The sequence below is a fragment of the Eleutherodactylus coqui genome, chromosome 1, assembly GCF_035609145.1.
Source record: "Eleutherodactylus coqui strain aEleCoq1 chromosome 1, aEleCoq1.hap1, whole genome shotgun sequence".
NCBI lineage: Eukaryota > Metazoa > Chordata > Amphibia > Anura > Eleutherodactylidae > Eleutherodactylus > Eleutherodactylus coqui.
In genome coordinates, this window is record NC_089837.1 from 283,998,385 (window position 1) to 284,013,900 (window position 15,516).

Sequence of the window (15,516 nt, forward strand, 5' to 3'; positions counted from 1 at the left end):
ATAGAAATGACATCTCGTAAGGCGCGTAGTATCAAAATGGTTATGAACATGTGGATGACAGATTTATTTTTTATATCTTTAGCATGCAATTGCATAGATGAGTTTTATAGGTGATTTCCCAGACTTGTGCGTCAAACAAAATGTTAACGCAGCCTTAGGCAGCTCTTTTTACCGTAATTAGTGTGGCGGTTTAAACACTGCGCCAAACATGGTACGCCTCCATTGATTTCAATGGGGCTTCAAAGACTAGTTATGTCTGCTCTATTTTCCTACTTTTCAACGCTTTTTAATGCACTTCATCATCCATTACAATTATGGGTGTGTTAGCAAAATGCTGCAATCAAAATGTGTGAGAGCTGCCTTACTCGGGAAGTAGTCATATATATGCAGCCCACTTTCACGTTTTTTCATTTCCTGTGAAAAATAGAATTTATAACATTTATATGCTAAGGCCCCCTGTCCACAGGCGTTGCGGAGTCCCGCGGGAGCCGCCACCCAGGAGCAGGAACTGCACACGAATCTCCGCCGGCCAGCCTAATCTGATAGATAGGCTGACCACGGAAAATCGGGGCAATTCGCAGCATGCTGCGTATTGCTCGCTGCGAGCGGAGAATCGCAATGATTCTCGGCTCATGGAAACGGGGCCGGCGCTTTCCATAGCAATGCTGTGGAAACGGGGCCGGCGCTTTCCATAGCAATGCTGTGGAAACGGGGCCGGCGCTTTCCATAGCAATGCTGTGGAAACGGGGCCGGCGCTTTCCATAGCAATGCATGTTGAAACGGGGCCGGCGCTTTCCATAGCAATGCATGTTGAAACGGGGCCGGCGCTTTCCATAGCAATGCTGTGGAAACGGGGCCGGCGCTTTCCATAGCAATGCTGTGGAAACGGGGCCGGCGCTTTCCATAGCAATGCTGTGGAAACGGGGCCGGCGCTTTCCATAGCAATGCTGTGGAAACGGGGCCGGCGCTTTCCATAGCAATGCTGTGGAAACGGGGCCGGCGCTTTCCATAGCAATGCTGTGGAAACGGGGCCGGCGCTTTCCATAGCAATGCTGTGGAAAGCTTCAGCCGGCGTGATTCGGCGAAATCACGCCCGTAGACAGGCACACTTAGTGTTTCTTGACCTCATGGACATATACCTCAATCCTGGCAATACATTGTAGACTGACTGATCTTGAGTAGATCTGACTTCTTTCTTCCATAGGGCTCATGTTCACAGGCATGATTTTTCACAGCGTATTACGTATGTGATACGCCGAAGCATGATACGCGGTAAATGGAGTTGATGAAAGTCAATGGACATTGATTGATCCATGCACATGTGCGTGGATACGCACGAGAAATGGATTGCAGCATGCTCTATTACTCTGTGTACATATGCCGCGTGAGCCCTGTACACTTGTATAGGCGGCGTATACACCACTGAAACAAAGCAGGGAAATTTTTTTTTTAAATTGCGTCATACTGGGGATGTGCATGTGATGCATAGGCATGTGCAGTACACTCGCAGCCATGTGCGGTCTATGCCAGCAGAGCTGGTATTTACAAATAGTAGTAAACCGCTGTGGAGAGACCTGCAGCGTTTTACCAATATAGCCGTGGACATGCTTCCTTAAGATGTTGATCAGTAGAGTTCCTAAGTGCGCCTTCACACAGAGTGGTAGTGGGTAAACCAGAGGTGCACCATCTCCATGTTGTGGCAACCTGCATGAAAATGCATGCAGTTAGTTCACAAATCTCAATTTCTACTATTTTATTTCGGTTTTACTGGTTCATTTGCTCCTTTTGTGGAACTGTAATTTTGTCTATTTTAATCACAGATATTTTTATCCACAGATAAAGTATTTTGGACTGCTCGTAAACTGAAACGCCTCTGCAAAGGTCAAGAAGGACTATTTATGGATGTATTCATGTCTTGACAGCAGCAAGGTGGCTACTATAGCCTCTTGATAGGAAACCATGTGCCAAGCTCACAATTTTCCTTCTACGGTTTAGAATCTCTAAATTCTAAGCATTTTTTTTATAAAACTGTTATAAAAAATGACAAGTCTGTTTCGTAGAAGCAACAGCAATGGTAGCTCAAGAGGAAGTTCTTCTACTCAGGAACTTAACAACAGCCGCCCTGTGCGTAGATTGGAGTTTAACCAGGCAATGGAAGATTTTAAGACAATGTTTCCAAACATGGAATATGACATCATTGAATGTGTACTGAGGGCTAACAATGGAGCAGTGGATGCCACTATTGACCAGCTCCTACAGATGAACCTGGATGACGCTGGATTAGATGACAGTTCAGACTCGGATGACAGCATTCCTCCAGAGGTTGCTTTTTCTATTTTCACTTTCCTTTTACAGGCCTCCCTTACACAGTCATTTGCAGAAGCGTAGCATTTTTTTGCAGTTTCAACAGCGTTGCCATGCATTTTTGACAACTCAGCCAATCACAGCAAGTGCTTGATGCACCAATCACAGCCATTCATAGAACGGCTGTGATTGGTGCATCTAGCGCCCGCTTTGATTGGGAAGCCAGCTGACACTCAGCTGGCTTAGTCAATCAGAGCAATGTCTTGCTGGAGGCAGGGATTTCAATCGCCGTCACTAGCAATAGATGCTTTGTCGGCCATGACAAGTGCCCAGCAGCTTGCCCGGAGCTACAGAGAGCAGCGTCAGGGACCCAGACAGCACCAGCTAGGTGAGGATTGATTCTCTTTTTTTTATTTTTTTGGTAGTGCAGCTAGCGTTTGCATTTAGCATTGCCAAAAATGTGGTACCAAGTTGTGCCACGTTTTCAGCAGCGCTGAAACCGCTGCCCAGTCATTTCAATGGACGACGCACAGCTAAAAAAAAAAAGTATACATCACTGTCAAAGCACAGGGTTTAAGACTCTGTTTTGATGCGTGCGTAAACAGCCCTATTGAAATGAATGGGAGCGTTGTACAACATTTAGCACAGCGCTCAAAAGGCAGCACTAATCCCTGTACGAAAGCATTTGTGTGAGGGAGGCCTTAGTGTACTGTTTTGAATTAGGAATATTATGTTTTTATTTAGCACATACATAAGCTGGAGATAGCCTTCAGTAAGGCCGCCTGCAGACGTCAGAGCCGGATTCTGCATGCGGGGACCCACAGCGGAATCTGACCCTGGAAGCAGCCGTGTCTGCACATACCTATCTTTCTTTCTCTTCATCTGTACTGCGGATGGCCCGCACGGCTCACCGTCTGACGTGCAGTACAGATTTTTTTTTAACCCCTTAGTGACGGAAGCTTTTTTGCTTTTTTCCATTTTTGTTTTTTCCTACTCCCTTTTAAAAAATCGTAGCTCCTTAATTTGTCCATCGATGTCGCTGTATGTGGGTTTGTTTTTTGCGGGATGAGGTGTATTTTTCAATGGCACTATTTATTGTACCATATAACTTACTGAAAAACGTTTTAAAAATTCTAAGCGGAGAGAAATGGAAAAAAAATGACATTCCACCATCTTTCGTTGCGTCCTGTTTCTACAGCGCACAAACTGCAACAAAAACGACCTGATATTTTTATTCTATGGGTCAATACGATTACTACGATACCAAACTTATATAGTATTTTTTTTGCTGTAGTACTTGTATTTTTTTTTTAAGATATTTAATTTTTTTCAATTATTTTCTGCGGTCATTTTGTGCACGAAATACCTTTTTTTATTTTTTCGTCGAGTAGTTGCTCATTTTTTGCGGGATGTCCTGTGGTTTCCGATAGTATCAATTTGGAATACGTACGACTTTTTGATAGTTTTTTATTGTGCTTTTTCTGGGAGACAGGGTAACTAAAAAAGTGCATTTCTGGCATTCTTTATTTTTTTTTCGGACGACGTTCACCGTGCAGGAAAAATAATGCGCTACTTTGATAGATCAGACTTTTACGGACGCGGCGATACCAAATACATATTTTTATTTTATGATTTAGATTTTTTAATAATAAGTATGGCAAAAGGGGGGTGATTTAATTAAACTTTTATAACTTTTTTTTTTTAAACAATTTAAAAAACTTTATTGAATTTTTTTTTTTTTTTCTAATTTTACTTTGAAGTCCCCCTGGGGGACTACAACCAGCGATGCTTTGATTGCTCCTGCAGTATGACGTAATGCTATAGCATTACGTCATACTGCTTTTTGACACCCTGTGTGTATGGCTTGATAGGCAGTCTGTTAAGACAGCCCTGGGGCCATTCATTAGGCCCCCGGCTGCCATGACACCTGCACGGCTCCCTCGATCTCACCGCGGTGGGGCCGTGCGGGGGTTTAAATGCCGCTGTCAGAATTGAAAGCGGCATTTAAAGGGTTAATAGCCGCGATCGGCCGAATGGCCGAGCGCGGCTATTGCCCGCGGGTGTCAGCTGTAATAAACAGCTGACGCCCGCGCTGTATGGAGGGAGATAGCGCCGCTACCTTCCTCTATACACGTCCTGCAACAGCAGGACGTAGCTTTACTATAGCCCCGTCACTAAGGGGTTAACTCCTGCTATTGCCGCGTCATCACAACTTGCAATGACTTCAAAATGGAGCATGCTGTGAATTTTTATTAATTTTTTTTTCTTCTGTGAGCAGAAATTAATTGCAGTGGATCAAAACTACAATTTTTTTCTGCGAGTGTGCAGGAAGACTCTCTTTCCCATAGCATGCTATAGACGGTATTTGCTGCGGATCCGGAATGAAGATGCCGCAGCAAAAGTCTTCTCGTGCAGGCCTCCTAACGAGAATTACTGAAATGGAAAAATAGTAACTGACATAACAAGGGAGAAGCAATCAACAGCAACTGAGTTAAACATGGATTGGGATAGCTTTACATGATAAAAACAAGAGCAAGTGTGCTTTGGATAGATTATAAGGGCTCCTTAATATTGGCGTTTGCATATTTCAGTTACGTTTTTATTTACACCACATTGATTTCAATGGGCAGTTGAGTTTAATAGGCTATTTTGGCGCATAATATGCACTGAATAGATCATGCAGTTTTTTTTTTCACATGACAAAAAGGCGCTGCGTAAATTATGGGTTTTACTGCTTATCAAGTGTGTAAAAAGCATGCGCGTATTTACGCTAGTGTGCATGAGAGCTTAGTCTGAGCCTTTGGAACATCTGATGATCTGGTTCCACTGCTCGGCCTCATTCAGTTAAAGGGGTTGTCTTGGACTTTGAGCATTTTTTTCTGTTTATGACCTATCCTCCGCATCAGGAATCAGCTGGTCGGCAAGGTTCCCGAGAAGTAGGCCCGCCTGAGAATAGGTCATTACTAGAAAAAAATGCCCAAATTCACAGACAACCCCTTTTTTAAATGGATCCACAGCTCATTTCATTCTATAGGACGCTCCCCCTCACCTCCTCCGAAGGCTTCCCGCAGTTAGCGCTCTACGGCTTGCGGTTCCTAGCATCCTGTTCAGATGTGGCGCTGCTGATTAGGTGAGGATACAGGCCGCTGGGAACCAAAAGCTAGGGAGTTCTGACAGTGGGAAAAGTATAGAGGAGAGGAGGTGGGTACACTGATGCGAGAGAACGCAGCAAAATAGAACATGCTGCACAATGTTTCCCGCTTCGCGGTGCTATGCAGGAAAGCATTGCTAATGTCTATGACCTCATTTAAAAGGGGGTTCATATTTGTGCGTCTTGCAACACACAAATCTCATGCAATTTTGGCGGCCGTGTGAAGCTGGCCTATGAGATTAAAGATGTTTTTTGGGTGGCATTTTTCTTTTTTTTACATATGTTATTTTTTTTTTGTCTGTGCAGAATGCCAGGAAAAACAACACATCTACAGGCTACTGCAATTGCAACGAATGCCACTGCCACCCTCTCAAAACACACACAATAATTTAAATAAGGCAGCATGAAATACACAGTTCCTACTGCAATTCATCTGGTAGTGGCATTTTTGTTGCAATCCAGTCCACTACAAAAGTGTCACTTTGCCAAAAATGCTGTACCCCCCTTAAAGGAAGTCTGTCACATGCTTTTTGAGGTAGCCACTGAAAACGCTGTTAAACATCTGATGGTATGAGAAACCTATTGATACCTTTTATTGGGTTTCACTACAGTTCTATTCTCCAGATTTAGATCTTTATTCTTGCTGTTTTATATGCAAATGAGCAGTGGACCAGCTGATGCGCGGGCCACCTCTGCCCATGGTCCGACTCTCTTCCTGCCCAGAGCCTAAAAACCACGCCCATTCCAAGCTTCGTGACGTCTCCAGCTATGACGCTTTCCCGGCTGGACTGGCATCACACGCATGTGCCTGCTTGCCCAGTGCAGCACAAGCACAATGATGGAGTGGCTTGAGTCTCCAGCGGGCGGAACTGAAGACTTGGAATGGGTGAGGGAGAGGGGTGGACCTCCCACAGGACAGTGCACCACTCATTTGCATATAGCGTTGCAAAAATTAAGTTCTTGATCTGGAGAATGTAGCTGTAGGGAAACACAATAAAGGTAACAATAGGTTCCTCCTACTACAGTGTATTCAGTTGATACTACAAGGAGTACGTGACAAACTCCCTGGAAGCACTGTTCTGTTCAGTGTTTTTTTTTAGTATTTGTAAGCCAAAACTAGGAGTGGAATCAATCTACAGACAAACTTTAATGGAAAAAAATGCACCTTTTTCCATATCTTGGAATCGCTACTGGTGCAAACTGCTGCCTAGAATGGGGTCTTGGGCAACCTTTACACCACTTTTGGCCATATCTAAATTTAACTCCCAAGCAATAGATCTTGCATCTTATCATATTTCTTGGGTAAAGAAATGTATTGCAGTAAGTTGCTTTCATCTGTTTGTATTTCTTCTACTTTTAGATTCTGGAAAGGACTCTCGAACCAGACAGTTCTGACGAGGAACCTCCTCCAGTGTATTCCCCCCCTACCTACGATGTGCATTTGTCTGATAGACCTCATCCACAAACCCCACCTACTCCTCCTCCTCGGTAAGTACATGTTTTTAGGGCTGTAGTGGTCTGATGTATGTACATTTCTGCTTACAGGATGTGGTGGGTGTTGGTTGTCTTTGACAGCTGGCACCTGACTATAGTGGCTGGGATCCTGGACATTAATCCTTTAATGCCGCTGTCTGCATTTAAATCATCTGACAGAGGGATCTCCCAAACAGCCCTCCATGAGGTGGTCTATGGATGTGAAGACAAAATCAAAATATGGTGACAGAAAGTGCTTCTTTTTTTTTTCTCAAGAAAACATTTAATATTTAGTAAAAAATAGTTAAACTTAAAAACTATATAAATTTGGCATTGCAGAATAAAGTGAATGTGTCATTTTAATACACCATGAACAACATAACAATGAGCTCCCCCCAAAAATGGTGCATTTGTTTTTATTTAACACCTTAAAGGGGTTGTCCCGCGCCGAAACGTTTTTTTTTTTTTCAACAGCCCCCCCCGTTCGGCGCGAGACAAACCCGATGCAGGGACCTAAAAAAAAAATCCGCACAGCGCTTACCTGAATCCCCGCGCTCCGGTGACTTCTTACTTACCGGTTGAAGATGGCCGCCGGGATCTTCTCCCTCGGTGGACCGCAGCTCTTCTGTGCGGTCCATTGCCGATTCCAGCCTCCTGATTGGCTGGAATCGGCACGTGACGGGGCGGAGCTACACGGAGCCGCTCTCCGGCACGAGCGGCCCCATTGAGAAAAGCAGAAGACCGGACTGCGCAAGCGCGTCTAATCTGGCGATTAGACGCTGAAAATTAGACGGCACCATGGAGACGAGGACGCCAGCAACGGAACAGGTAAGTGAATAACTTCTTATAACTTCTGTATGGCTCATATTTAATGCACAATGTACATTACAAAGTGCATTAATATGGCCATACAGAAGTGTATAGACCCACTTGCTTTCGCGGGACAACCCCTTTTAAGGACCAGGCTGTTTTGTACCTTAAGGACTGGACACTTTTTAGGGATTTTACCCATGTGGCGGTTTTACTGCCCTTTTATCCTTTAGCTACCAAAACATTATTTTTACAGCATTTTTTTTCAGTGACATATAGGGCGATTTTTTTTTTTTTTTTTTAATTTTCTTTTTTTCACTGACTTTTTTTTCCCGTTTTTTTTAGTCTTATTGGGGGTAAAATGCTAAAAAAAAATAATTTTTTTAACATCTATAGTTATTTTTTTTTAAATTTAGTATATTTATGCTAAAATAAAGTATGAGAATAGGTTCCTCTATTTATTTTGGACGTTTTGATATATAGTATGTATGGTTTTGGTTTATAGGGTGCATATGGCGACGTTTTTTTCTTGGCGTCGGCTTTGTGTTATTTTATTTTCTTTCTTATGTATATATTGGTGTTTTATTCTGTTATTTTGTTTTACTAATGTATGGAATTATGTTTTTTTTTTTTACTATCTATGTCCCCCATGATGTCATGTAAGACCTCTGGGGGGGACATTCTTTTTTTTTTTTTTTTTTTTAATTTATGTAACACTTTTCCACTGTAGCTGGGGCATCCATAGGAGCCCCAGTTACAGAGGAAACAACCCCTACAGTGACAGTAGTCACTGGCAGAGCTATCCAGGGTGTAGTTTGACCCTCCAGCTCCACTGTAGGAGGGAACCCAGGCGATCACATGAAAAGTTATAGTTTACTTTCACTTTGAGTACAAAGTGCTCATTGAGCACTGTGTACTCAGGGAAGCAGAAGGCAGGAAGGGTTAAAGACCCCTTCATCCTTCTTCTCCGGGTTATCAGCTGTTACAGCTGATAACCTGCAGAGGCAGGAGACTTAGGCCTCATGTCCACGGGAAAATCAGGCCGGCCGCAGATTCTCCATGCAGAATCCCGCAGCGGGTCCCTCCTTTTCCGCGGACATAAGGCTAAAAAGATTAAACTTACCTGTCCGGATGCTGCAGATCTTCCCTCCATTGCGGCCGGATCTTCGTTCTTCGGCCTGGCGGATGTGCTCGGCACGCTGGCAGCGTGCCGCGCGCATGCGCCGGGCACTCCTTTTTTTTTTTTTTTTTTTTTTTTAACTCCTACTCTTACGTGCCGGAGAGCAGAAATTCAAGTGCGGGTGTGCTGCGGATCCGGACGGCTTCCATAGGCTTTAATAGAAGCCTGCGGGAGCCGTCCCCGCGGGAGACCCGCACTAAAAATGGAGCATGCCGCGGGTGTTTTCCCGCACACGCAATCCGTGCCTCAAGGGAAAATGACATCCGCAGGTATTTAAATACCTGCGGGTGTCCAATGCATCCCTATGGGGCGCGGATCACGCTGCGGATTTTAAATTACAATTTAGCCGTGGACATGAGGCCTTAAAGCGCTGCCGTAATTTTACATACGGTGGGCTTTAAGCCCAGAACAAGGCGCCGTAAATTTACAGTGCCTGTTGCTAAACTGTTTAATATATTATTTTTTTTTTTTAGAAATATACAGGGTGGTCCCTTCACTAGGAAACCTCAAACATTTGTAAATAACTTTTTAATATTTGAATTGTTTCATATGAAAATGGACATGGAGAAAGATTATGGCGCAGATTTAACCAAACTGCTGAGTGAGTAAGGGTATATTCACACAGAGCGGAAATAGAAAATTCCATGGCAAATACCACAGCATTTCCTCATCCAAAACAACGGAATGGATTTTGAAGTGCAATTTCCCCTTCGGCAGCATTAACGCTATGTGTGAACATACTCTAAGAATGAGTAATATGAACATAACTGTCTATTTTCGGCAAATAATAACAGTAGCGGTTTATCATAGGCTCTGTACCAATCTAAGAGCCATAAAGATGTGCACATTTGCTGTAGCATGAAGTACAACACAGCAGATTGTTATGGCTGTGATTGCATCAAGGTAAATGTCCATCCTATATGGAGATTCAGCTAGACTGCTTGTGCACAAGGGCTGCCACCTGGTGTAAAACTCAAGTACTGCTTATATTTGTTTTGTAATTGAATCTTTGCATTCCAATCAGCTGAAGTCACAGTGCAGCAGAACAGTGGTGACCTTGTACTGATGCAGTGCTCCCTATGCAAAATTGTACATGGAGCACTCATTTCTTCCTAATATATAATAATAATCTATATAGCGCCAACATATTCACACAGCGCTTACAAGACGGGGGGGGGGGGGGGAATAAAATAAAGCAACACCACGGTGACCTAAAGTAATCAGTTGATGGAAACAGTAGGGGTGAGGGTCCTGCTCCAACGAGCTTACATACTACAAATAGTGGGGTGATACAGAAGGTAAAGAGATGTGCACGGTATGGCGATGTGGAGAGTGAGGGGTGCTATATAATAACTTTAATGTGTTTTCCAAAGCTTTCACTCATGGGTAAATATCAGTATTATACTTTAAGTATTAACAGTCATAACATGGAATTAGTAGTATTAGCAGTGGTGATATGTTAAAGGGGTTTTCCAGGGAAATACTATTGATGACCTATAATCAGGATAGGTCATCAATAGTTGATTGGCTGGGGTCCGCCACTCGGGGCCCTGACCGATCAACTGAGCGGACGCATGCTGTCAACACTGCAAATATACAGAGGTTGGAGCAGAAGCCTCCGTGCCACAACCTCTGTGTAGTGATAGGCGCTTGTAACTGCAGGCACGGCTCCCACTGATTTCAAAGAGTTGGGACAAAAGTAAGGCACTAGGAAGGTATTCTCATTCATTTCAATCTGACTGCCGAAGATTCTGGCGGACCCTTTAAGTGACTGGAACAGCGGCACACATGCGATGCCACTGCTGACGAAACTTTGGGACGATCTCTCGGGATCATGGGTGTCACAGCAGTTGGACCAACACTGATGTAGTTATTTCCTATCTTGTGAACACCGGATAGCTTGTTAAGATTGGATGGACCCTTTAATAGGATAGGGAATACCTTTATGACTGCTGGGGGTTTGACTGCTGGTATCCCTACCGATCCAAAGAATGTTGAACCCGATGATCCTGGTATGACGAGGGTAATGGGAGGTGTGGCCTAAAGCATGGTGTGAGCAGTGGAGACACACCAGGAGAGCTTCCACAGCTGTTATACTTTTTTTCCTTCTTTTTTTGAGGCGGTGTTTTAACTATGTGGCGTTGGCTGCCTTGTTGGTCCCTGGGCCTTTGGTTGTGCTGCAGCATGAGTCCTGTTGTGGGTCTGCGGAGGAACCGTGATAGCTGAGGCTGCTTTGTTGTGAGGCCTATCTGTCGTTCAGGCAAGTTGCGATGAGGAGGTGGAAAGAAGCCGGCGGTGCTCATGGCGCTCAGGCGCAGGTATCTGCAAAAGCTACTGCAAATACTTTGCACCGTGAGACTGCCTGTGCAACGTGAGACTGCCTGTGCAACATTTGGAGGTAATGCCAAATATTGAGCGGGGTGATCGTGCGAAATGTGTGGAACACTTTGTCCATTTTCATTGCTTTACTGAGAAATGCTGAGATATAGTGAACAGATTGGCAGAATTTACTCGTTCAACTACTCCAGCAACCCTGGCAAGAGATGCTCATGAAATATTAACAGTTGCATTTTCCCTCTTTGATTGGACTTTTAATACGTTTTTTTTTAACTCGTTTTATTTAAAAATAACAGATACAATAAAAGTGTTGCAGCATAAGGGTGAATGCCCAAGAACGGAATCGCTACACGTTTCCCGCTGCGGAAAAACGTGGCTATTAGGTTCTGTTGAACCTAATAGCTTTCCACCTGCTAATGCTCACATGTGGAATTCTACCGCAGATTTCCGCAGTGGGAAAAAAGTTTACATACATATTGGTTGCTGGAAATGCATACAAAACAATATGAATCTAAGGCTTATTCACGCGGGTGTATTGTCACTACGTATTTCCCGTGCGTAACACAGGGTGAATGGAGGCAATGAAAGTCTATGGACTTTCATTCTTACATTCGCACCTGTGTTGGAGCTGCGAGGGGACATCCGTATAAAACACAGGAGAAAATAGACCGCAGCATTCTCTATTTTTCTGCGTTTCATATGAAGCCCTTGAAGGGCTGCGGATTGAAATGCTGCCCCTTTGCAATGCCTGCGAAAGCGCAGCGATTATTACAGAGTCCCGCTCTGCACTGAGCGGGGAAAAAGTCACACTGCGCATGTCCGACAGACCCTCTGCCGGCAGAGATGGTGTAGAGCTGCGATAGGCACTGTGCATGCCTGGAATTATGACGACACGGACATGCGCAGTGTGACTTTTTCATATATATGAAAATAATTAAGTATATAATTTTTTTAGTATATTTTTTGCTGTGTCAGTTATGACAGTTGGAGGGGTAGGGGGAAAGAAATGGGGTGGTGGTGAATGGTAGATTAGTTTCTAAAATGACTGCTTGTATAGCTCCCCTATAACTGTGTGTGAGAGAGGGATGAAAAGAGAAAAAATATCCAACAATTATTTTAATAATTAAATTGTGGAATAAATTTAAGCAGATGTTGCAACTAGTTGGGTTTCCTATAAACCCCCCTTCTCTGGAGTTTTCTTATATGTTGGAGGGATTTTTACCATGGGAGAAGAGAGGCGGTAATCTTTTTAGAAGCGGTTGATTCAGGGGGTCTTTTTTTTATAGTTTTTAACAATTTTTAGAGAACTTTATGATGATCCTCATAGTTGGTTATGTTTTCCCTTTCCTCCAGTTCCGACATGCATTTGCTGTGAAGGCCCGGACAGTATCTGTGCTTATGGTGCAACACCCTTTGCTAAATTTTTTTGTATTCTGGAGCTACAAGGGGTGACATTTTTTTTATATAGACAGATACTTTCTTATTATTTACAGTAATTCCCAATGAAAGTTAAGGAAACATTGGAAAAAGATTTAGGCCATATAAACGAAGATAAATGGGCCGCAGTGTTGTGTATGATTCCAATTATATTTCTATTTGAAAGTCAAGTATCGCAATTGTATTTAGTGTACAAAATTTATCGTATTTCTCTAAACTTGCTTAACATGGGTATCAGACTGTCCAAAATGTTATATGGATGGTGCAGATTTAATGCGTATAGTCTGGATTATGCATTAATATTGGAATGGGATACTAGAGATAATTTAAAAATATATATTGTCGATATTGGTTAATCCCAAAATTTGTATATTGGGTATTGTTGATGGGCTTGATGGGCATACTCTCTTGGAAATTCAGAAAGCATTGTGTCAGGCTTGGAAGCAGATTACTTACTGCCTGTTGGATTCAGCCTGCCCCCGGTTATATCCAAGGAAAGGGCGATATATCAAAAAAAGAGGCTGTGTTGAAGTTTGAGGAAATTTGAGGAAAAAGGTCTGATCTTTATAATAGATAAGAGGGTAAGAGAGAGAGGTGTATATGTTTTTTTTTGTTATGGATGGGGAAATTATGATATGTTTAGATATAGTTGTTGTGATTAATTGTGTTGTTTGGGTGGGGTAATGATATGTTTTATGCTTATGCATGTATAAATGATCAGTTTAAATAACTGCACCAAAAATTGCTATATAGGAGAGCTCAGCAATCTCTGACCATTGAAATGTATAGAGCAACAGCATGCTTGTGTGTCCTTTGATCCCCTCATGTGTGGACATTTGGGATTCCCATTTTTTGTATTGGTTGGGGTTCTAGCAGTCACACCTTCACCAATCATAAATGTATCCCTTATCATATGACTAGGCAATAACCTTATATCTTGTGATAACCCTGTTATTCTGGCTTTACTTGTTATGCTGTTTCTTATTCGATACAGTGATACCACGCTATATCGCGGTTCAATCATTGCAGCTTCAGTGCATCGCGAATTTTAGCTAGACCATCTATAATTCGGTTTTTGCTTAGTTTTTCTCTATATCGTTGAATTTTGAGGTACATACAGGATGTACAGTACACCACTAGCGCTTGCAAATGTGAGATTGTACACGGCACACTATTGGCTGATGGAATGTGTTCTGTATCCTGGGCGATGATTGGCTCACTGATCGTAGCATCGGTCTGTCTGTTCACTTTTGTGATTGTTTGGCAGTTCACCTGACAGATTGATATGTGTAAATATAACATCACTACTTCACTGATTTTCACGTATCGCAGGGGTCTGTGGAACATAACCCCCTCAATAGACAAGGGATCACTGTATTCCCTTTTTGTAACTGGTATAATCTTTCTAGTTTTTTTCTTTTTCTTCTGCCTTGGCATTGCCTTTATCATTCATCTGCATGTTTCCTGTCAGGATATATTTGACCAGAGTTGGGCTCCTCCCAGCCTAGCTTGGATACAAAATGTGATGAGGGTTGGTATGGAGGCTCTAATACCCTGTTGTACCGCCTTTAGCTTGGATACAAGATGTGATACAGGCGAGCATGGAGGCTCTAGTACCCTGTTGTACCGCCTTTAGCTTGGATACAAGATATGATATGGGGAACATGGGGGCTCTAGTACCCTGTTGTCCTGCCTCTAGCTTGGATACAAGATATGATATGGGGAACATGAGGGCTCTAGTACCCTGTTGTCCTGCCTCTAGCTTGGATACATGATGTGATACGGGGAGAGGGGGGGCTGGAGGCTCTAGTACACTGTTGTACCGCCTCTAGCTTGGATACAAGATGTGATACAGGAAGGCACAGGGGCTCTAGTACCCGAACATTATCCTACTGGAAAATGCCTCTTGGAAGCCCCACCATAAGAGGAACACATGAACGCAGGATGTCATGAACATATTGCTGAGCTGTTGTTCTCCCACTGCTAGGATTGGCCGACTGTAGTATGCGATGGCCCCCAGATCATCACACCAGCAGTAGGGGCAGTATGCTGCTCCACCTCAAAGACAGGTCTTCAGACACGAACACGGCCATCGTCAATGGCCAAACTAAATCTGAAGACCGCCATATTCCACTCTATAGCAGTTCAGTTTCCTTGTTCATGACACCACTGCAAACAGATATGACGGTGGATGGGTGGCAAAGGCAGTGGGCGCTGTGAGACAGTTGACTTTCAGCCAAATGCATGGAAATAGCTCTCTCGGAAACAAGGGCCTGTAAAAATAGTCCACCTGTGTCTGGTTAGACAGTTAGAGCTGCTCTTGTCTACTAGACAATCCTGTCTGCTAGTGGTCTGTTGAGGTTGTCCTGAGCCTTGTCTCATCAACATGCTGATAACTGCTGTACATGACAATGTGTAGTTTGCCTCTTCTGGTAAAGTAGATTGCTTATGGACATGGAAGGATACAATTGACGTGCCATATGTTAGACCGCCAACACACGGCAGAGCCGGATTCCGCATGCGGGAGCCCGCTAGGCGAGAACACGGAAGCTGCAACCTGTCCACAATGTCAATTGTGGACTGGCCGCGGGTCGGACGACTTCCATTAACCTCGACGGAAGCCATCCGTGCAGGCATTGCAATACAATGGAGTATGCTGTGATCTTTTTCTCTGCTTGCGGGAACCGCAGTTGATTTCCGTGAGTGTACAGGAAGAATCTATTTCCAATAGCATGCTATGTGCGGTATTTGCTGCAGATTCGCGTTGCGAATGCTCAGCGCGAATTCTGCTGCAAAAATCCATTCGTGTGCAGGCGGCCTTAGT

At 43.6% G+C, this 15,516-nt stretch overlaps 1 protein-coding gene across 3 annotated transcripts in view; it reads left to right on the plus strand.

The window, feature by feature from the left end:
* Nucleotides 1-15,516, plus strand: part of CUEDC1 (CUE domain containing 1) — a 150,316-nt gene that overhangs the window by 65,862 nt on the left and 68,938 nt on the right. For all 3 annotated transcript variants that reach the window (XM_066572384.1, XM_066572378.1, XM_066572372.1), the window contains exons 3-4: nt 1,837-2,322; nt 6,816-6,943. In XM_066572384.1, coding sequence (XP_066428481.1) covers nt 2,041-2,322; nt 6,816-6,943 — 410 coding nt within the window. In that variant the 5' untranslated portion in view covers nt 1,837-2,040. The remainder of the gene's footprint in view (nt 1-1,836; nt 2,323-6,815; nt 6,944-15,516) is intronic.